The 23,335-nt window shown below is 33.0% G+C and overlaps 3 protein-coding genes across 3 annotated transcripts; all 3 read left to right on the forward strand.

Annotated features, from left to right (window-relative positions):
- Nucleotides 1-2,336: 2,336 nt before the first annotated feature.
- Nucleotides 2,337-4,939, forward strand: LOC109801344 (uncharacterized). The gene has a single exon (XM_020362393.3). It carries the CDS (start codon nt 2,741-2,743, stop codon nt 4,790-4,792), a length of 2,052 nt encoding a protein of 683 aa, XP_020217982.1. The 5' UTR covers nt 2,337-2,740; the 3' UTR covers nt 4,793-4,939.
- An 8,320-nt stretch (nt 4,940-13,259) lies between these two features.
- LOC109801189 (ferredoxin--NADP reductase, leaf isozyme, chloroplastic) lies at nt 13,260-16,688 on the forward strand. Its single transcript, XM_020362197.3, has 9 exons — nt 13,260-13,479; nt 13,759-13,993; nt 14,072-14,205; nt 14,494-14,572; nt 14,849-14,940; nt 15,055-15,132; nt 15,947-16,009; nt 16,100-16,334; nt 16,421-16,688. The coding sequence occupies exons 1-9, from the start codon at nt 13,375-13,377 to the stop codon at nt 16,486-16,488; spliced, it is 1,089 nt and encodes a 362-aa protein (XP_020217786.1). The 5' UTR covers nt 13,260-13,374; the 3' UTR covers nt 16,489-16,688.
- Nucleotides 16,689-21,961: 5,273 nt separating this feature from the next.
- Nucleotides 21,962-22,747, forward strand: LOC109800501 (uncharacterized). Its single transcript, XM_020361281.2, has one exon. It carries the CDS (start codon nt 21,962-21,964, stop codon nt 22,745-22,747), a length of 786 nt encoding a protein of 261 aa, XP_020216870.2.
- The last annotated feature ends 588 nt before the right edge of the window (nt 22,748-23,335 follow it).

A 23,335-nucleotide genomic window follows, 5' to 3' on the forward strand; every position in this document is an offset into this window, starting at 1 on the left:
CTGAAAAAGTAATGTACTTTTTATAACACACGCATGCTTTGGCTTTTGGGCTTGCATTTCTTCTTCTTCTTCTTTTCCTTCCAGCACGCGATCATATTGAGAGCTTATTGTATGATTGTAGACGATGCCTGAATTATCCCTTGAGACTTGATTCTTCAAATGCTTACACGACAGTCTTCGTCTGCATCTGGTAGTCCATCTGCATCATAAGACTTGATCTTCGTTTGAACATTTGTCATTAATGCTTTGACTTCCTTTGGTCTGGTCAATCTTATAGATGGACAGACTTCATTTCCGTCTATAATGCTTTTCAGTCTGTGCTGTCCTTCGTCTGATATGTAGTTGACTTTTGTTTGATTCTTAACTAACCTTCGTCTGAATCCTTATGTTGCACTTTATGTTGTGCTTGACACACCTATGTCTGGTATTTGACATATATGATCTAAGAGATATAAACTTTCAATCTAATGGTTGGATTTTCAAAATTTACATTTAATATAAAGTTATTGAGCGGTGTAACACATAGTAAAAGTTATACCGATGTCGTTTGAACCCTCCTCTTTCTCTCTCTCTATATATATATATGATAAGATATTATGTTTAGCAGCTGAATATGCTTAGAACTTAGAATAAGTATTTTTCTTTATTTATAGTTGTTGCACTTAATTTTACAAGTTATTAATGTTTATTATCTTTTGTGTTTCATAAAATGGTTTTATGCTAGCATTTTAACTCATATGATGACTTTATATTGACACTTTTAAGAAAAAATCAAAGATAATGTAATTTGGAATTTGAATAAAAACATTTAAAATACGAGGCAAAGTTTTAATTTATTAATTATTTATTATTTAAAAAATAGGCTTAATTGTATTTTTATGTTAGTATTGTAATTGTGTGATTTTGGTCCTTAAAGTTTTAATTGATTAATTTTAGTCTTTCAAGTATTGGGATTATACGATTTTGGTTTTCTAAATTTTAATTAAACAATTTAGTCTTTTAAGTATCACAATTGTATAATTTTAGTCTCTCAAATTTCATAATTATACAATTTTTGACCTATTTAAGTTACATATATTATGATTTTCATTCACGTGTTAAATGATATCTATTTATTAGTACTAAAATTACTAATATATGTAACTTAAATAGGTAAAAATTTGTATAATTACGATACTTAAGAGACTAAAAGTACATAAAATTATAATACTTGAGGAACAATAATTATTTAATTAAAAATTTAGAAATCAAAATTATACAACTATGATACTTGAAGGATTAAAATTGTTCAATAAAAAACTAAAATTATACAGCTGCTATACTTGAATAATTAAAAACACTTAAAAAGTAAAAGACACATAATTATTTTACATAAAGACATTTATTGTATTAAATGAGAAATTATTTATTTCTTCTAATTTTAAGAAACTTTTAATTATTTTAAATAAATAAATGACATGAACAACATTATATAAGAATAAATTTAAATTTTTGTATGGATAAGAAAATTCTGATGTATTAATAATGTTTGTCTTTTATTATAATTTAAAATTAAATGAAAATAGAAAGGTGATGTAGAAGTAAAGAAAATGAGACAAAACTCTTCTAATTTCAATGATAATGAGCAAAAGTCAAACTTACACGAGAGAAGAAAAAAATATAGACAGTGAGTTAGAAAAAAAAAAAATTAAAACTCGAGTTGTATAAATGAATTTACGAGTAGAAAAAACCTTGAAAGGGAGGTTTACCTACTCGCTATGCGTGCTATTTTTATTTTTATTTTTTAAAAGGAGATTAGTTACGACAAAGAAATACTCCTTAGTAATAAATTAAAATGTACAAGCATAAAATACATTTTATAAATTAAGCATCTTAAAGCAATATATTAGATGATAAATTTATAAATTTCATTCTGTTTTCTGATTTGTTTATTTTTATTGTAAATATATGCAGTCCAAATATCGATTCGAAATCACTTAAATATAATCAAATTAATTTGATTAAAGTAACCTGAAAACTTTTAAGAAAATTAAACCAAACTCAATCCAAAACCTTTTATTAATTTGGACACACACTATAGTTCTAAATCCAAAGTGACCCAACGTGATAACAGTCTTATTGCTTTTCCATTCAAGCAAATCACCATTGCGTCAAATTAACACCTTTCCAAATTCCAAATCGAAAAACCTTCCATTTTAATTTGATTATCTTCCTTTTATGCAATTAGGAAAATCTTAACCCCTCAGAGATATTTTTCCTTTCTCCTCCCTTTTGCCTATCAAGAAATCAATGTCCGAAAACGAAAAGCCGTACTCTATTCTTAAATCTTAATTCCCCCTCTCTCTTCTTATTCTTAAAACAAAAATAAACCCTTGCTTATTCTTAAATAATCCCTTTTTTTTGTAACAAAAAATAAAAAATTCCCTTTTTTCTTGTCATATTCACTTTACAGTTGAGACGCCAAGTTTATATAATATGAAGAAAACGCGTTGATCTTGTAAATCCCGTCGACAGCAGCAACAACACCCTCTCTCACAAAATCACAATATTTCTTTGTACAATCATGCCCTCAACTTTCGCACCATCACGGATTCATAAACCGGACGCATTCAGTCAGAGAAACTAGCGAGATCATAAGGCGCAGCCGTTTTGCATCACCCATCAGAGCCCCTTTTCCTGAATCACTCTCAATTTCAAGAAAGACTGAATCTTTGGCAAGTGGGGTTTGCGATCGGAGTGGATGGCGGAGATAGTGAAGCAGTTGCTGGCGAAGCCGATCCAATTGGCGGACCAGGTGGCGAAGGCGGCGGAAGAAGCGAGTTCCTCGTTCAAGCACGAGTGTTTGGAGCTCAAATCGAAGACCGACAAGCTCGCGGGGCTTCTCCGACAGGCCGCACGTGCGAGCTCCGACCTCTACGAGCGTCCGACGCGGCGCATCATCGCCGACACGGAGCTCGTGCTCGACAAGGCCCTGTCGCTTGTCATGAAGTGCCGCGCCAACGGCCTCATGAAGCGCGTCTTCAGCATCATCCCCACGGCGGCGTTCCGCAAGATGTCGTCGCAGCTCGAGAATTCCATCGGCGACGTGTCGTGGCTGCTCCGCGTCTCCGTCCCGGCGGAGGACCGCGGCGACGAGTACCTGGGCCTGCCGCCCATCGCCGCCAACGAGCCCATCTTGGGCCTCATTTGGGAGCAGGTGGCGACGCTCCACACGGGCTCCCTCGACGACCGATCCGACGCCGCCGCCTCGCTCGTGTCGCTCGCGCGTGACAACGACCGCTACGGGAAGCTCATCATCGAGGAGGGCGGTGTTGGGCCCTTGCTCAAGCTCATCAAGGAGGGTAAAAAAGAGGGCCAAGAGAACGCCGCCAGGGCTATTGGGCTTCTGGGCCGTGACCCTGAGAGCGTCGAGATCATGATCCACGCCGGCGTTTGCTCTGCCTTCGCCAAAGTCCTCAAAGAAGGGCCCATGAAAGTTCAAGCTGTGGTTGCCTGGGCCGTCGCTGAGTTAGCAGCTAAGTACCCTAAATGCCAAGATCTTTTTCTTCAGCATAATATTGTTCGCTTGCTTGTGAGTCATCTCGCTTTTGAAACCGTTCAAGAGCATAGTAAATACGCCATTGTCAGCAACAAACCCACATCAATCCATGCTGTTGTTATGGCTAGCAATAGTAATAATAATAATAATAATTATAATTATAATTATAATCATAATTCTAATGTGAGAAGGGAGAGTGAAGATGAGGATAAGCAGGTACAGAGTAGGATGCAGCATCCCTTGGGCGATAGGTCCACTAATCAGATGCATAGAGTCGTCACAAGTACCATGGCAATGCATGCTGCCACCAAGCAGCAACAGGCACAACCCAATCAAGTGAGTGAAGCAACGCAGAACTCTCAGCCACAGGGTACTACTCCGCCCAAGGCCAATGGCAATAGTAATGCCGTTGCCAATGGCAAACAAAGCCATCAACAAAGCTATTCCTATTCGGGGATTAACATGAAGGGAAGGGAGCTTGAAGACCCTGAGAACAAGGCTTACATGAAAGCCATGGCGGCGAAAGCCCTCCGGCAGCTAGCCAAGGGCAACCCCGCCATTTGTCGAAGCATAACAGAGTCGCGGGCTCTGTTGTGCTTTGCCATTCTCCTTGAGAAAGGGAGTGAGGATGTGAAGTACAATTCTGCCTTGGCAGTGAAGGAGATTACAGCAGTGGCAGAGAAAGATGCAGAATTGAGAAGATCAGCATTCAAGCCAAACTCTCCTGCTTGCAAAGCTGTTGTGGATCAAGTGCTTAAGATCATAGAGAAGGAAGATACCAAACTCCTGATTCCTTGCATAAAGGCTATTGGGAACTTGGCAAGGACATTCAGGGCAACAGAGACAAGGATAATTGGTCCCTTGGTGAGGCTTCTAGATGAAAGAGAGGCAGAAGTATCACGAGAAGCTGCTATCTCTCTCACAAAATTTGCCTGCTCGGACAACTACCTCCACCTTGATCACTCCAAGGCAATTATAAGTGCAGGTGGTGCAAAGCACTTGGTCCAGCTTGTGTACCTTGGAGAACAGACAGTTCAGATTTCAGCATTGGTTTTGCTCTCCTACATTGCATTGCATGTGCCAGACAGTGAGGAACTTGCTCGGGCTGAGGTGCTTGGCGTGCTTGAATGGGCTTCCAAGCAACCTAACGTGACGCAGGATGAAACACTCGAGGCATTGTTGCAAGAATCCAAGGGTAGGTTGGAGCTTTACCAGTCTAGAGGTTCAAGAGGATTCCAAAAATTACATCAATAGGAAGCCTAAGTTTTTCATTGTTCTGGTTGTGACTGTGAGGTTTGTTAATCATTCTATCTGATTGATTGTTCTTGTGAGTGTATATACAATCAAATGCCTTATCCCATTCATATTTGTTTTCAACTATAAAAGGAACTATTTACCTAATCCATTTATTCTAACTTTGTTGACCCTCTCATAGTGCTCGTAAGTTAACTATTATATGAAATGTATATATGCTTGCAATTCTTTCTTTCGTAGAAATCCAAGGAATTGATAAGGAAGCTGAATTCAGAATCAGATACAAGAGAAAAAAAAACTGTTGCAGAACATGAGGCTGTTAAAAATACGTGGTTAACATGGCTAGTGGTATAAATCAATCAGTGAAAAAACAGTGAATTAAATTATATAAATCAAGAGTTATCCATAAAATATTTTTATCTAATTCATCGTGCCTTATTTTATACTTATTTTCTGCCTTTTTTTATCTCTGTCGTACAAAACAATATTAATACTGTAAAGTTGAATTCCATACATGGAAAAAGTAAAATGTACTGCTGAACTTTTCCCCTTAGTTAATCAACCACAAAACGCCATTTCCATTGCTAATGGATTTAAACTCCGCTAGTAGCAATTTTTTGTTATTGGCATTGGGTGTTGGTTATCGATTTTAGGTCACCCATAAAAAGATAATTTTCCGGCTATATTTACCATCTCAGTCAGGAAGCTTATACAGAGTATAGATGAACAAAACAAAGTGGTCGAATGTGTAGTTAAGTCTATGCTTTCATGGCAACCAATCAAATTGATAAATTTCCAAACCTTGCTTGAGTTGATAATTCCATTAGAAAGTGAAAAGAAAATTAAAAAAAATATAAAAGAAAAGGTTATAAGTAGGGGGGTGGGGGGGAGCTGAATCCTCTGCCTCAATGATATTCCGCCAGTGAAAGTAACATACGATCATCATTTTTGGCACGGCATATATTCATTTTAACTGACCAAATTATAATATTTGTGTACAAGAATCACACATAGGCAAATCTTAGGCCCATTCATCACGGTGGACAAATTGCTATCATCTGGAAAGTGTTGCCAGTACCACAAAACCACGAGCACGAAGAATTAGGGTAAAATGCACAATAAAAGGAATGGCCATATTTTTGACTCAAGGAATAGACAAGAAACTATCTGTGCACTGCAGAAGCTACTATCACTTTTAAGAAACTTACCAATACGAGATATAGAATAGAACAACGGTTAAGAAAGTGACATGGTTTCTTTTATGACAAGAAAACCCGTGAAGATAATAACAAAGGGAATAATACAACCAATCAAGTGAAATCTTTGTGAGGAAACAAAAAGGAAAAAAAGGCATCCTGCTAAGAATGGAGCTCTAAATGAGAGCACCCCATGAGAGCTTAAAAAGTTTGATATTTCTTTTCTCATATATAAGACTGATAATAATGATATTTTTGCAGCAATATCTGTGTATCTCCGTCACGTTACTAATCTTATCGCTCATATATTTTTCTTCTCTTTTCTTCTTTGTTATAGAAATTATTACCCATTTACAACTGCAAACACCCTCAATGGGTAGTTTCGCTACGTGCATCAATCTACCTTACAGTACTCCATCAAAAACCAACATTTAGGAATGTTTAAAGTGGAGTACAACTCATTCATACTCCTACGCCACACAAAGTTTGGCCACTCGTGTAGCATGCAAGTTTGGTGAGAGTGGTTTTTCACTTTCAGCCTAGCAATAATGATTGAAAAATGAACAGTTAATAGACAATTTATCAACGTAAATAATAACTTGTGTCACTGTCAATTTAGCTTTAAAAGTATGTAATTTCTGAATTTGTTAACTTGTAATAAATCGATCTTTCCAATATATAGTAAATTTAGAGACTAAATTGTCTTGCACTCGATAGATTTAAAGACTAAATTGACAAATAATGATTAGTTTATCAAACTTGGGAATTAAGTTATATACACAGTAAAGTTTTAGAATTATAATCAACATGTTACCACTTTCAGATATATAATTTTTTTTTTCATAGTTAAAATCTTTCTATTATCACACTCCAGTCACCATCCATTGACCCCTACTCACCTAATTGATTGCATACAAGTATCACATTCATTTCCTTGCATTCTTGAATTCATGATTAGAAACGGAATCAAAAAACCACGGGAGAAACAATCAGACAGAAAATTCAAAATCGAAATCAAATCGTATATTTCAATTTCCAAATTGAGAAGTGTTCCACGCACCTTAAATCTGAATCCAACGTGGTCTAAAGCATCATTATTGTATCGATTTTGACGAGAATAACATCCTGCAGAAATCCTGGCACCCACATTACCATGATACCTCAAGTAGTTTATAAGAAACAACTATAACAAATAATCTTTTTTTTATTATTTTAAAATTAGGAATAGAAAAGGTGACAATTTCCGATTATGGAAAATTAATGACGATCCACGTGGTTTTAAAAATTCAACTATTTTAGATTTGTTAATTGTTAGTTATTACTTACCGTAACAAATCTCCCTCATAATAGGAAGACAGTTCTACTTCTACCGTTTGTTCAAACTTTCAAGCTTCAACTCCCTGGCTATGAACGTTGCGGTTTTGGGCTTTTTTCTCTTTGAGCCCAATTACTCGCAATTTTGGGCTGGGCTTAGATTTGGTTGCAATTTTTTCGTTGACGAAATTGGACCGAAACCACTTTCCAATTTCCATTTGTTGAATGAAATTAAAATATGTAGTCTCAAATCAATGGTGTTCTTCATTGCTTTCGAAAGAATAGGGAAGGGAATGATTGTTGACTGAAAAAACGGAACGATTTTGACTGAAAATAAGTTAAAATGAAAATTTTCTCGATTAAAGTTTGGTCATTTTATAAATAGCATAGTGTAATTTTAATTTAGACAACTCCTTTTCTGACTTTTTTTTATATGTACGAATAAACTAATGATGAGTGTTAGTAATACATATTCTTTATAGTTACTTAAAATTTATTAAAAGTTATAAATTATGAAAGAAATTTATTAAATAACCTGTAACACAAATTATAAAGATTTTTAATAATTTTTTAAAATATATATTAGAATTTTTGTAACTAGTATTTCTCTTCTCATATTTAAGTTATATTTTAAGTCAGTGGCAGATCTAGGATCTTGATTTAAGTGGAAGAAACATTTTTTAAAAGTAAAAATAATAAAATTTATTATCATGGAAAGAAATAAAATGATAGGTGAAATATAATGTCCAATTGAATTGAGCACATATGCTTAGAGAGCTGAAAATAGAACGAAAAGTAAGAAAAATATTAGTTGGTGAAAGACTATACTTGATAATGGAATGACAAATTAGAGTTAGTGAGATCAGATATATAAAATAGGGGGACAAAATACAAAAATTATAAATACATATTTATAATTTTTTTCAAAGTGAAGAAGAGGTGCATTTGCACATCCTCAAAGCAAGCTGAGATTGCCCCTGATTTCAATCCCTTCCTGAACCTACTTATGTGAAGAAATTTGGTTTCAATTTTTGCTATTATAGTGTTAAATAATTGGTTATTGTAACTATCTAACAAATTACTACACTTAGTAGAATAACTATTACGCAACAAAAAACATGAGAAATCTACTAACCTAAAGTTATCATGCAAATACTATCTGAATAGCCATGTAACAAATATATGTATATGATATAAAAAAACATAAAATAGTCTGTCAATTTTGAATTAAAAACATAAATCTCTTTATGAGAATAAAACAAACCCTATACATATATACATCTAATAAATAAGTACTAAAAATATAACACTCTAGCATCAATCAAATATCTCTATAAACATGTTGTATTAGAACAATTCAACAAAAGACTATAAGTATGATTTTAAGAGTCAAACAACATTGAAAAAAAAGGGTAAACTTATGAAAGAAAACATCATATCATCATATATAAGAAGTGAATAACTTCAAATGACATATACAACTTTAGCAACAAATTAGCTTTACAACTTAAAAGCATAACAACAACTTTAACAACATTTACAACATAAATCAATTAGACAATTGAACAACTTGAAACAACGATAATTAACTGAATAATTGATGCATTGTCACATTTATCAACTTTTGGAGATCTCCTACAAATTAGTGAGAAAAGTAAATGACTTGACCTTACCAAATCACAATAGCTTGCATGGCGACTAGAAATAACAACAACTTGCATGGTGACTAGAAAACAACAACTAGCATAGTGACCAAACACAACGGTTGGCATGGTGACCAAAATTGGTTTCTCATATTTTGTCACTTACATTAGGAAAGTTTAGTACTACTTTCAAGAATAAAACAACTTGGATATGATTCTACCATAACCTTAGCATGCATAACTAAGAATGTGTGGAATTAGCTTGATGACCATCTTCCAAATGCCATGCACCTTTCCAATACTCGATTAGGGATTTTGACCTCGAACTTTGTACCTTACTCGTTGGCTACTTATGACAAGTATGGTTCGACCTCTATCATATTGTTTCAACTTAAAAATCTAAAGGAGAAATCTTTAAAAACAACTTCCTAATTAGGAGACAATTTACTCACTGAAGACTTTTCAACTTTAAAGACATGTATCATATGTTTATCACAACTTAACAACTTCTAACATACAACTTACATCTTCAACTTCATACAACATATTACTTTCAACTTAAACAACATAAATTGACATAATATATAATTATATATCAACATACAATGAACTAGGTTCAATTACCATAAGCTTATATCAATAAAATATGTGAAAGAACATAATATATAAGCTTCGCAAAAATATAGCTCTCGTTGGGCGAGGGATAGCTTTGTTGAACGACTAAAACTCTCTAGAGCTTGTCGTCGAGCAAGCTACTCTTGCTCAATGAGAAATACTCTTTGTAACTTTTCTTGTTGAGCACATTCCGGCTTGTTGAGTGACCAATCTCCTTTGGAGCTCATCGTTGATCAACCAAAAGCTCACTAAGTGAATAAAACATTTTGTGGGTCCTCTCACTAGGTGACCATAACTTTTCGAACAACTAGAACCCCATGTGGGTCCTTTTGTTGGGCAAGCTATGTCTCACCAAACGAACCCTCATAAAAGTTACCACAGAGTTGCATTCTTGTTGGGCGACAATCATGTCGTTGAGTGAGAATGTGATCCTAGGAAGATGATCACTAGTCCTTGATGAACATTGATCAAGCATTCATCTTCATTGGGTGAATATATGAATTCTCCTCGTAGAGATTCATCTTCACTCATGAAATCCAACCACTACAAGTATGATCCAATACACGTGCAAACAATCAAGAGACATTTAAACAATACACACACAATATCAATTCTTACGTACAACATCTAAACTCATCTATCTCAACTTCCTTGAGTCACAAGTTTCCTTACACTTGAAGAACCCCAAATTTACAACTTAAAAACAACTTCAATTCTTAATAATTGAGCCACCAATGTGATAAACAACTTCAATCAAAACTTAAAAACATCATAAAGATTTAAACAACAAACCTTCTTTACCTCAATTGCTTTATAAAGCAAGAAGAAAAAGAAAAGTAGTGCAATAGAAAGGCCATTAACTTTTACTGATACTATAATATTCTTCTTAAATTATCCTTGTTATAAATGTTCAAAGGAGTTTAGGAAGAACAAAAAGGGCTTGCTTTAAATGAAAGATATTTTAGGAAGAACATCATTAAATGAGACAAAAATGATTAAAATTTGTTTATATTTAAGAACAAATATTTTTTTTTTATATAATAGAGAACAAAGGGAGTACATGGACAAGATGAATGTAATTATTTAAATCCTGAAAACCTCAATAATTACTAAACCAACTTGCTAAATTGTTATATAATTGAGTTAAAAAAATTATAAATATATTTTGTTTAAAATTATATATTTAATTATGCATTAATTTATGTGATTCTATGAGTTTATAATTTAATTTCTCTGTTAGTATTATATTGATTATAATTTTTTAAGATCTTTTTAAGATATGATATGAATTTTATTAATTTATAAATATATATTACATAAGTAATTTTTAAAAAATTTTAATAAAAATTAGGTCATACTATTTAATAAGTAATTTACTGGTTCGATCTCTGGCCTATTGACTACTGACCCGGGATTGATCCGCTTCTTAAAACATTGGTAACAGTTTTCACAACTTAAAAGTTGACTCGTTTAAACAGTACAAAATGATCACAAAAAGGATTATAAATTTTGTGGGATTTATGGTGGTGATACACAATAGAACAAGATACTACATAACACTATATGCTATACTTTTGTGGGATCTATAATATTTAATGCACCAACCGGTTGATTCGGTTTAATTTTGTATTTAAGACAACTAATTGTAAATACACATTTACCAGTATTATGTTGGTCTGGATTTGTGTATGGGTTCTAGGTACTTCTTGCACCTTATTTAATAAAATTTGTTTGCTGTTTAGAAAAAAAAAAATTCAATCCCTTTCAATTTATTTTGTTATTGTACAACGCTTTTCCTATTCTTTACCTTAGATGCAAACATAGCATTGGACACTGCCTAGTCAAGGTTGTTTTCTAAAGCTGAGAAATATCATGAAGCAAAAGCAGTGTAGATTTCAATATAGAATTTTTGTGGTGAAAACAAAATTCAAGGTTCTAATGGTTTTGGGTCATTCACTGATATTTTATCAAAATATGGAGAAAACAGTTTTCTAAAATTAGAAAATTATGTTTGAATATGGTAAAATGAAAAGAAAAGAAAATGGTGACCTTTCCGCGCACATCCTTGTGTTCTTTATCTAAATCATGAAGCGATGCTACAATTTTGTTTTCTTTTTAATTTGTTTTAATAAAACAAATTAATATTTTAACTTATGTAATGAAAAGACTAAATATTTATTATATATAATTAAAATTTATAATAAATTATATATATATATTGTGTTTAATATATAAATTATATTTAAAATTGTATAAATAGATATTTTTAAATATATAAATTTTATTTTAAATTTATGATAATAATTTTTACTGTAATATAATTTTTTATTGATAATTTATTTTTAAAATATTAAAATTTAATTTATAAATAATTATAATAAATAAAAATTGAATTAGATAAGAAGTTAAAAAAATTTCTAAAAATTCTTTTATTGAAGAGAAACTCATAAAAACATTCACGCAAAATAGTCATTTATGTTTAATATATAGGAATTGATTTTATATAGGGATTGATTTACTTGATAGATAAAATTAATTCTTATATATTAAAAGCCAAAGACTATTTTGCTCAAAAATGTTTTTAGTGACTTTTCTTTGATGGTAGGTTTTCTATTCATTCTTTTAACTATATATCTAATTTGATTTTTGTTTATCATAATTATTTATAAATTAAATTATAAATTTTTTAAAGAATTAATAATAAATAAAAATAATCTTATGCTACAATATAAATTGTTTATCACAAATTTAAAATATAATTTATATATTTAAGAATATCTATGTATTAAATTTTAAATATAACTAGTATTTTAACTTGTGCAATGCACATGTTAAATGTTTATTACATATAACCAAAATTTAAAATAAATTGTGTATATAAATAAATATTAAGTTTTAATATATAAATTATATAATAAATTTAAATAAGTAGATAGATTTTAAATATATAAATTATATTTTAGATTTATGATGAATAATTTATATTGTAGTACAAAACTGTTTTTATTTATTGATTATTTATTTTATAAATTTTTTTATTAATAATTATAATAAATGAAAACCAAATTAAATACGAAATTAAAAGAATTTCTAAAACCCTCTCAAAGAAAATTTTCTAAAAATACATATATTTTATTTAATATATATATATATATATATTAAATTTTATTTATTCATAATAATCTGGCACAAAATTTTTAGATAAATCAAACATTTATAATTATGTAATATTGTTGTCAACATTTACTTATATATGTAAAATGTATATTATAATTATTAAATTGAATTTTTTCAATAGAATATCGAAAAATTTTAAAATTTTATAAAATTAAATTTATATAATAAACTATTAAATAATTTAAATATTTTATTTTAAAATGAGAAAAAGATAATTGAAAGAAATAAATTATTTTTTCCTTGTATTCTAAATGAACAAAAATACAAATAGTGATGAGGTGAATTAAATTCCATCATTTGATCACATTTCATATCTTTTTAAATAATCCAGGCAATAATTCTATTTTATGTTTTCAGGTTTTATCATATTTCATCACATATATTTTTTTTTATTGCATTCCAGCCGAAGCAACATAGATATATGTAAGGTGATAGTTGAAAGTCGAAGATTCCATCATACCACGTACACTTATCCTAATATAATATCCGCCACTGCATTTGCTTCTGAATCTCATCCACTCAAATCTTATAGTCCTTTGTCTGTGAAACCAAAACAACACTATTCATTCACACTCATATTACATAATCTCATATTCATCACTTCATTGAACATTTCTCCCTCTAGCTAATTTTACAAATGGCTGCTGCGGTAAGTGCTGCAGTCTCCTTTCCATCCACCAAGTCTACCTCTCTCCCAAGCAGGACCCCCATCATTGCCCCAGAGAGACTTGTATTCAAGAAGGTGTGTTCCACACACATGTTATTATTATTTTCTAGATTAAACTTATATATAATTTATATATAGTTCCTCATGTGTTCAATTATTCAAAACTAGTATAGTTCCTTAATTAGAATTGGATTCTCATTTTGGTATTCTATGTAAATTTTTATTTGGCCAATTAGTTAAACAAAATTCTAATTATGATAAGAGAACAATACCAACAACACCTAATTGGATCGTCCTTTTTTGAGATTAAAATTTTAGATGATCTGGGTCATTAATTATGTTTTCTTTTCTCAGGTTCCATTGCAATACAGAGATGTTTCTACTAGTGGAAGGGTAGTTTCCATCAGGGCCCAAGTCACCACTGAAGCACCAACCAAGGTTGAAAAAATATCCAAGAAGCAGGAGGAAGGTGTGATTGTGAACAAGTTCAAACCCAAGAACCCTTACATTGGTAGATGCCTGCTCAACACAAAGATCACTGGTGATGATGCTCCAGGAGAAACATGGCACATGGTCTTCAGCACCGAGGGTGGGAGGCTCATTCGTTTTCAAATAAGATTGCTAATATAATTTGTATTTTGAGCTAATATTAGTTTTATTATTTCAGGAGAGGTTCCTTACAGAGAAGGACAATCAATTGGGGTGATTCCAGAAGGTATTGACAAGAATGGCAAACCTCATAAGCTGAGATTGTACTCCATTGCCAGCAGTGCCCTTGGTGATTTTGGTGATTCCAAGACTGTGAGTATCATGTATTTTATGTTATATATTTACATTATTGTTTCTGGAGTTTAATTTTCTTAACATTATAGTTATAAAGCTTTTTACTTTATCAATTCTGTTGTATTCATACATGAGTACTGTTTTAAACTTCATTCAGTTGCTTATCTATTGTACTCCTAAACTAATTTGAGTCCAAAAATGTGTTCTAACTTTCATCTACTGTAAGCTCAACATTTTAACTTGACCATCAATTCTACAGCAGAATTTTCATTTCATTTACTATCTGATATGATGGCTTTTGTACAGGTTTCTCTATGCGTGAAACGGTTAGTGTACACAAATGAAAATGGAGAACTTGTCAAGGGAGTCTGCTCAAATTTCTTGTGTAAGGATGAGTAGTTTTAGATTTTGTATAATGCAGGCTAGAGGAAATTTAGCTACATCTTATTGGTTATTTTATTTTGGAATAAACCTTCATACTATAAGTCTAAAACATACTTTTAGTTATTGTACAAATTTGTTTTATTCTTTTTAAAAGGTTCATTTTGGTTCTTCAGCGACTATTTAGATGAGAGTAATGATGGTTTACACTTTTACTTTGCTACACTAATGGTATTTATCTACACTTCTTTAACCAATTGTTTGTGTTCTCTTCCTTCAGGTGACCTAAAGCCCGGAGCTGAAGTGACAATAACTGGACCTGTTGGGAAAGAAATGCTTATGCCAAAAGATCCTAATGCAACTGTCATCATGGTACATTGTCATTATTTTTCTTCTTAATAGAAAAGAAATATGCTATATGTAATGGTCATGGCTCATGATTGTTGTTCTGATATTCACCATTGATCATTGGAATTTTCTTCACAGTTGGGAACTGGAACCGGTATTGCCCCATTCCGCTCATTTTTATGGAAAATGTTCTTCGAGAAGCACGAAGATTACAAGGTAAGTGTTCTCAAAATCTAAAAATCCTTGTTCACTAGTAAAGGAACCAGAACCAGGACAATATGCTGTAGAGTTCATAATGAACTTGATGGATGGAAAGTGGACACTATCACACTACTTATGATAAATGCTGATTGCAAGTGTTGGAGGAACACAGATTGCTATAGTGATTAACCTTAACATCAAAATTCGTCACCATGAAGCACTCTTTTAAACTTCAAGTAGCAACTACAAAGCATTTGATTGTGCTTACCCATGTTTTTTTTTGTTTTTTTTGTTTATGGATATGATCTAGATAGTATTTCAAAACTAACAATTAAGAATTAATCTACGCTCACTAGTAATCTGTATGAAACTTTAAAATAATTATAATAATGGCAATGTTTTTCTATTTTAGGGAGCTAGTAGTTCCTAGCTTGGAGGGGGGAATTTGAGCCAGGTGGGAATTGCTCAAGTAGCGCAAATTTTTCTTTATCTTTGAGATTTGGTTTTTAACTAAACTTAGAGTCTGATTGGTTACAATCTAAAAGTGTTTTTGGAAAGTTCTCTACTTAAAAAAAACTCTTTATTTTTAATAGAGAAACTTTAAAATGTCCTTATAACTTTGTATCCAAATAGGCTCTTAGTGGCTTTGTGTAATTCATGTAGTTGATCTTGCCCAGTGAGATAATACTTTTGTTGTTGTTGTATGGTAAGCATAGGCAAACTGACTTGACTTGACTGCTGCATATGAAGCTACAAAAAATTATCATTATTAGTATGTGTTTGTAAGTGGACACATTTGGTTATTAACCTTGTTTTGACATATATGTAGTTCAATGGATTAGCATGGCTCTTCTTGGGTGTCCCTACAAGCAGCTCATTGCTGTATAAGGAGGTGAGAACAGATTTTTCTAATTATTTCAAAACTTGAGTCATATGGTTTTCCTGGGAAATATACTGATACAACTTCAATTGTATGGGGTAGGAATTTGAGAAGATGAAGGAGAAATTTCCTGAGAACTTCAGGCTTGACTTCGCTGTGAGCAGAGAGCAAACAAATGAGAAAGGAGAGAAGATGTACATCCAAACCAGAATGGCTCAATATGCAGAAGAGTTGTGGGAATTACTGAAGAAGGATAACACTTTTGTGTATATGTGTGGACTAAAAGGAATGGAAAAGGGAATTGATGACATTATGGTGTCATTGGCTGCCAAAGATGGTAAGACATTTTCCTCTTGGTTCATTACTAGTCATTTGGAGAGACACTTCATTAATTATGCCTTGTGTTTTCATTGTGTACTACAGGCATCGATTGGATTGAATACAAGAGGCAATTGAAGAAAGCAGAGCAATGGAATGTCGAAGTTTATTAATTTCTGTTCAATTGCACAGATCACAACTACTTTGTGCTGCAACGTGTCTATCACCCCTCCTGCGTTCTGTAGATATATGACGACCCTGTAATTTTGTTTTGACGATTTTTATACTGTTTCTGAACAATTTCATTGCCGGTCTTACAAGTACTATTTTTGAGGGATGATGCAATATATATAAATCCAACTTCACTGTATCATTTCCAAATTTTATCTTTTTGATGAAAAGTATTTAGGTGTCCCGTGCATTATATATCCCAAACACTACATGAGGCTTCTCTCTAACCCGAATCAGGATTAATAAACTTTTATGATGTTAACATAATAGATGTTAAAGGCCTTCACATAGAAAGACTAAAGCCACATAAAAAGATTAAAGTTGATATCAACAAGTGGTTGATGGATGGTTATGGGACAAAGAAAGTAAAATAACCTAAATCAACACTCATTATAAGATAGATTGAACTTGTTATAAGATAGAGATAATTTTGTATGTAGTAAATATCAAAGCATAATGAGAAAAATAAGTAAAATTGTGTTGCAATATTGACAAACTCAACCCAATATAACTTTCATTTTTAGTGCAAATTATACTTTTGTAGATGTTAATTGCAATGTGTGTGTGCGTGTTTACTTTATTCAATAACTCATATTTTTTTTATCAAATTTCAACCATCCAATCTTAATATATAGATCAAGTGTGTAATTTTTTTTTAAATTACAAAATTATTGGATATTCAATTTCATTAATTCAAATCAACATATAAAATATTTTTATGATTATTTGTCAATTTGAATTAATAAAATGAAGTATCAAATATTTATCAAATTTTTTTTAAAAAAAATTGTATACTTGACCTATGTATTAAAAATTTTTAATTTAGCAATTGAGTTATTAAAATTTGATGTAAAACATGAGATATTGAGTGAAATAAGTCTAAGTAGACTCACTCTTGAAGTAAGTAGATCGCTCTTCTATAAACATGAATCTTTCAAAATTTAATTTGAATTATAACACATTGGAATTCGAATTAAATTTTAAAAGATTCAATTTAATTAAAAGTTATTCGATGTAATAATTGATAAAATGCAATTTTCCAATTGAATTTTCTCTTTTTCTATGGCACCATTCACGTTCACGTTTCCAAACAAATTTTGCCAACAATCATGCATATAATAGATTCCTTACTTTAGGAAATTTTTTATTTGTATCCATCCAAGCTAAAAATTTAAATGTGTTTCTTTTTGGTTTATCAATAACCTTTTTAATGGATTCATCTTCATCAAATACAACAAAATGTTCACCAAGTAAATGGAAGGATAATCTCTCAACAACGGATTCTCTATAATGAATGTCAAATAAGAAATTTCTCTATAATACTTCACATGATGACAAATATCTACCATCATATTTTGCAAAAAAAGAAAAAGGTTGTGAAGGAGGTTGAATGTAATCTAATTATTTTACCGTGAATGCAACAAAGAGAAAAACTGGGTTTTTTAGTTTTCCATCTTTTTTTATATCCACTCAATGTACCACATCTTAGTTTTGCAAAATTCACACTTCCAAAGTGTATCACCGATGTCCTAAGTATCTAATAGCACCTCCAGCGGGGGTGCTTATACTGTATCTTAAAAATAAGCAACGGTACTTATAAGAAATTTCCAATGGAGTGATCCTACATGGCAAGAGAAGCTCCAATTTTTTTAGCTATGTTGCTTGAAGAAGGAATGATGCTTAGCACTCTGAAATGTGAAATGGAGAGGTTTGATTGGTTGATCCAGATCCTTGCTTGAACGTGGACACAAATTTTGCAAACAACAACAGATGGGTCGTTTGTCCCGCTTCTCCTCCCTCTCGGCCCACTCCCTCCGCTCGCTCTCCTTCTCGGCCAGCTGGTGCCGCCACCGGTGGATGTCGACCTCCGGGGGCCGCGCACGCATGTTCGGGCCGATCTCCTCAATCACGCGAATGTCCGGGACGATCCCCTCAGTCGCGCGTGAAACTCCTCCTCAGCCACGCGCGCCCATGTCCGGGACGGCCAATCTCCTCACCGCGCGCGCACCTTCAGGCTGGGCCGTTCTCGTCAGCAGCGCGCGAATGACGGGGTCGGGCCGATCTCCTCACCCCGCGCATGCAATTCCAGGCTGGGCCAATCTCCTCAGCCGCACGCACACCTCTAGGCCAGGCCGTTCTCGTTAGCCGTGCGAGCACCTTCGGGTCAGCCAGACCTCGTCAATCGCGCACTCCTTCGGGCAGTCTTTCATGGTGAGGGTGGCGGTGAAGGGTGAGGGTGAGGGATGTTGAGAGAGAAATGAAAGTGAGAGATGTTGAGAGAGAAGAGAAAGTGAGAGATGTTGAGAAAGTGAGAGACGTTGAGAAAGATAGAGACATTGAGAGAATGTACAAAAGAAACATCCGAAAAAAAAAAGACGGTGGGTAAGAAAATTTGAAAAAAAAATATTTTTAATCTTTACATTTTGTTAAATATGATCAAAGTGTCTATTTTCGTATTGATGAATTTGATCTTCAAACTTTAGAAAACATATATATCTATAAGAATTCGTCACTTTTTTTTTTTTAATTATGAGAAACTAAGTTCACATTTTTATTTTCAAGTTAAACATCAAATTTATCAATATAAAGACTTTAATCATGTTTGAGTAAAACATAAAAACTAAAATAATTTTTTTTTCATTTTAGGTCGAATTTAGTCAAATAAGCCCTTGGTCATTATGATGATTATTTCAAGATGAGGGTTGATGCAACTTAAAAGAAGCGTTTTTCACCATTACAAAAATGCACAGCTTCAATTCGTATATTAGCATATAGATCAAGTGCTAATAGTACAGATGATTACGTTCGAATTGGTGAAAGCAATGCTGTGGAATGCTTATAGAGATTTGTATCCGGTGTGTGCAACATATTCGGAGCTGAATACCTTAGGAGGCCTAACATTGAAGATGTTGAATGACTACTTCAAATGGGGAATGCACGTGGCTTTCCAAGTATGTTAGAGTCTATTGATTGTATGCATTGGGAATGGAAAAATTATCCAGTTGCTTGGAAAGGATAATTTTGTCAAGGTGATCAAGACAAACCCACAATTATGCTTGAAGCTATAGCTTCACAAGACTTGTGGATTTGGCATGCTTTTTTTTGGCACCGTAGGTTCAAATAATGACATTAATGTGTTGAATGCTTTGAATTTGTTTAATGACGTTTTGTCAGGACAAGTGATCGAAGCCGTATCCGGTCAAATAAAAACAAGAAAATGTAGTACTAGGAGGCTTTCCTAGGCCGTCTCCTAAGGACCACTATTTTTTGTCAAAGGTTCAAACACGAAGTAGGGGGGGTTTGGTTCAGATTTATTAGTTTAAAACACAATAAAATGCAAAGTAACATAGCAAGTAAAGAAGATTGACTCCTTGTTCAGATTGTAACTCTCTTATCCCTAGTTCATAAGAGATTACTCTGTCAACAACTTAATCCTTGTTCCATCCGAGTTAACCAACTAAGCTAAGATTAACTCAAGACTTCCCTACACGAATTAAGCAAATATATACAACATTGAACCTCTCCACAGGATTAAGCAAAGTATGGCATTAAAGACAACCGATTAAGCATGAATGAATTAATACAAAGATTTAATGAAGAAGAACCAAGAAAAACAAAGATACACAATACGAACCCAACCTCAAACAGAGATTACAATCCGCAACAAGGAGCCAACCCCAGGGGTTTTAGCCTTCCATTAAAATGCAAATGAAGAAACAACAAGGTAGAAGGAAATGAAACGAATAATCTGTATCACTTAAATGTAAAGGTGTAGTTTTTGATACAACCAGAGAAGAAGTAGAAGAAAAATGTAAAGGAAGAAGCAACAAAACAAAGAAAATGTAAAAGGAAGAAGAAGCAAAAACGTGGTCACATCAAGGTCTGAAAGTTGGTGGCTGCATGGTCAGCCCTAGGACCTAAAAAACCCTAAAACGTAAATGGGCCTCATTTTCATGTGTCTGGCCTGAAAATGACCAAAATAAGGTTAACAAAAATGTAAACATGTTGTTGATGTGGAGCTGATGTGGCAGTTTGGTGCTGACATGGCGCTGACGTGACACTTTATCTCTTGAAGTCCAAAAATAATATTCAAGCCAAAAAATGCTCTATAATTAAGCTGAAAATAATTAATAGACAAAAATTAGACAAAGTGAAATGGAATTAATTAAAATTCGAATTACTGGCCCAATGAAGCCCAAACAGTAAAACTATCAATTAATAAGCGATTAAGCCCAAATTAACAATTAAAATAAGTACAAAAAGATAAATAAATAAGGGAAAATAATGACTCATCACAAGCTCCTGCTGTACAATACATAGTGAATAGAAACCAATATAATATGTGTTATTATCTTGTTAATGGTATTTATCTAGAGTGGGCTACATTTGTGAAGACCATCTCTATGCCACAAGGAGAAAAAAGGAAATTATTTTCCGAACGACAAAAATCGACAAGAAAAGATGTAGAGCGAGCATTTGGAGTATTGCAATCTCGATTTGCAATTGTGCGTGGACCAGAACGTGTTTGGCATGTTGATACATGGAAGAATATCATGTATGCATGCATCATACTACATAACATGATAGTTGAAGATGAGAGACACACATACAATATTAATTTTGATTATGATAATGGTTGTAACGAAGTCTCGACTACCGATGTATCTATTGCTCCTCATCCTATTTTTACTGCAACATAATTACAAAGGAAGGCACATCTTCGTGATAGGCAGCAACATCGACAACTACAACACGACTTGGTGAAACATATTTGGGAACGTTTTGGACATCATAATAACGAAAATTAGTGCGTATTTAATTTTTATATTTAATTTTGTTGTAATTTTTGGTAATTCTTTTTATTATCTAATTTCTTTTTATTATTGTAATTTTTTTTATGAAATTTCTTTTTTTTGTTATTCATATTTATATATTATCCATAATAATTAATTTTTATAAAAATTATCATAAAGTATAGTGTGAGTTGTCAAAAAGTGTAGTATGAGTTGTAAAAAAGTAGGGGTGCTTATAAGCAATTTCTATTGAAGCAAAAATTGTTAAAACATAATATGAATTGTTTATGAGTGACGTGGCACAATGAGACCCATTTAAAGTAGTTGGGAGTTACATTGTAGATGCTCTAAGATAATTTAAAATGAGTCAATATTTTGACAATTTTTTTAAATTATTTAGTGTAAATAAATAAAAGTGAAATTATTTACCTATAATTTTTTTCTATTATTTCTTCATCTTTCTTCTCACCACCATCATCATAATCATTTGTATTATTAGTTGTAGGCAGTGTGTTATCTAAAATTTGAAAACATATTTATTAGTTTAGGTTAATACAAATAAAACTCACTTAAAGTATAACAATTAAAGAAAACACAAAGACGTCCATTGTGTGCCGATATGATGGGTTCTGTTAGGGTTTTGGAGGAAGAAGGTTCTCCTGATGATGACCCTTCCCTACAGAGTACGAAAAAGGTGAAAACTAAAGAGTGTGTGTGTATGGAGGGCGTGGTTTCGGAGGGAGGAATGAAGGATGATGATACAAACGTTGTTCTCAGTAATCAGTCCAAATCCTACAAGGAGAGCCTTCTTACCTCTGATGGAGGGAAGATATTTACTGATTTCAATAGCCTGATTAAAGAGATGGAGAACCCTGAAGATGCGGTCTACCATGAGAAGGAGGTTGTTAGAGATGAATCAGAGTTGGATCCTTGTCCCAAGATCTATGTTACTCAAGAAGAATTTGAAGAATGGTGTGCACCTTGGAAAAATTCTCTTGTCATTCAAGTTTTGGGGAAGAGGGTTGCGTTCCGAATGCTAGATAATAAAGTGCAACGCGAATGGGCTAGAACTGGAGTGGTCAGGTTGATTGATATGTCCGAGGATCATTATTTGGTGCAATTCACTTCTGAAGAGGACTACAAACATGCCTTATTTGAAGGCTCGTGGCTAATAGAGGATCACTACATCGTGGTGCAAATATGGAAGCCTTTCTTCATGGTTACAGCTAAACAAACACGTAAGATAGCTACATGGATTCGACTACCCAAGCTACCCATTGAGTTATTCAATGACAGGTTCCTCTGGAGGGTGGGTAATAAACTTGGTACAATGCTGAAGATTGACAAATTGACGTCGATACAATCACGTGGGAAGTTTGCAAGAATTTGTGTAGAGATTGACCTATAGAAGAAACTTGTATCACAAATCGATGTTTTAGGGTATATCCTCAAACTAGAATATGAGGGACTTCACTCAATCTATTTCAAGTGCGGAAGGTATGGACATAAGCAATCTCAGTGTGTGTCAAACCAGGTCCACATAAGCCAAGCCATGGGGGAGAAACTAGGGAAAAACCACATGGAGGTCGATGACGTTCCTATCAACATGGTAGTTGAGGATCTTACGAAGAAAGACAAACCCTCGCAGAACTCTGATTCGGTGCAACAGAATGGTGCAAAGGATATTCCCTCCAGAAATCCAAGATTCGACGGATCAATACGGCCCCTGGATGATTGTGAGGAGAAACAGAAAACAGCAACGATCGAGAAATGCACAATTGACGGGAGCTGAAAAAAATAAGAAGGAAAATATGCCAATATCAAATATTTCGTCTAGAAATAATTTGATGTTATCTGGATTTGGATTGCCACAAAACAAGGAGTTTAACATTCAAAATATCAATGTTGAGAAGGACCAATCTGTTCCCAATAAAAGAGTCACTACAATAAGGAATATGAAGGGTGGAAAGAATCCACAACAACCAAAAAAATGAGA

This window comes from Cajanus cajan, chromosome 5, assembly GCF_000230855.2.
Source record: "Cajanus cajan strain Asha chromosome 5, NIPB_CcT2T_4, whole genome shotgun sequence".
Classification (NCBI taxonomy): Eukaryota; Viridiplantae; Streptophyta; class Magnoliopsida; order Fabales; family Fabaceae; genus Cajanus; species Cajanus cajan.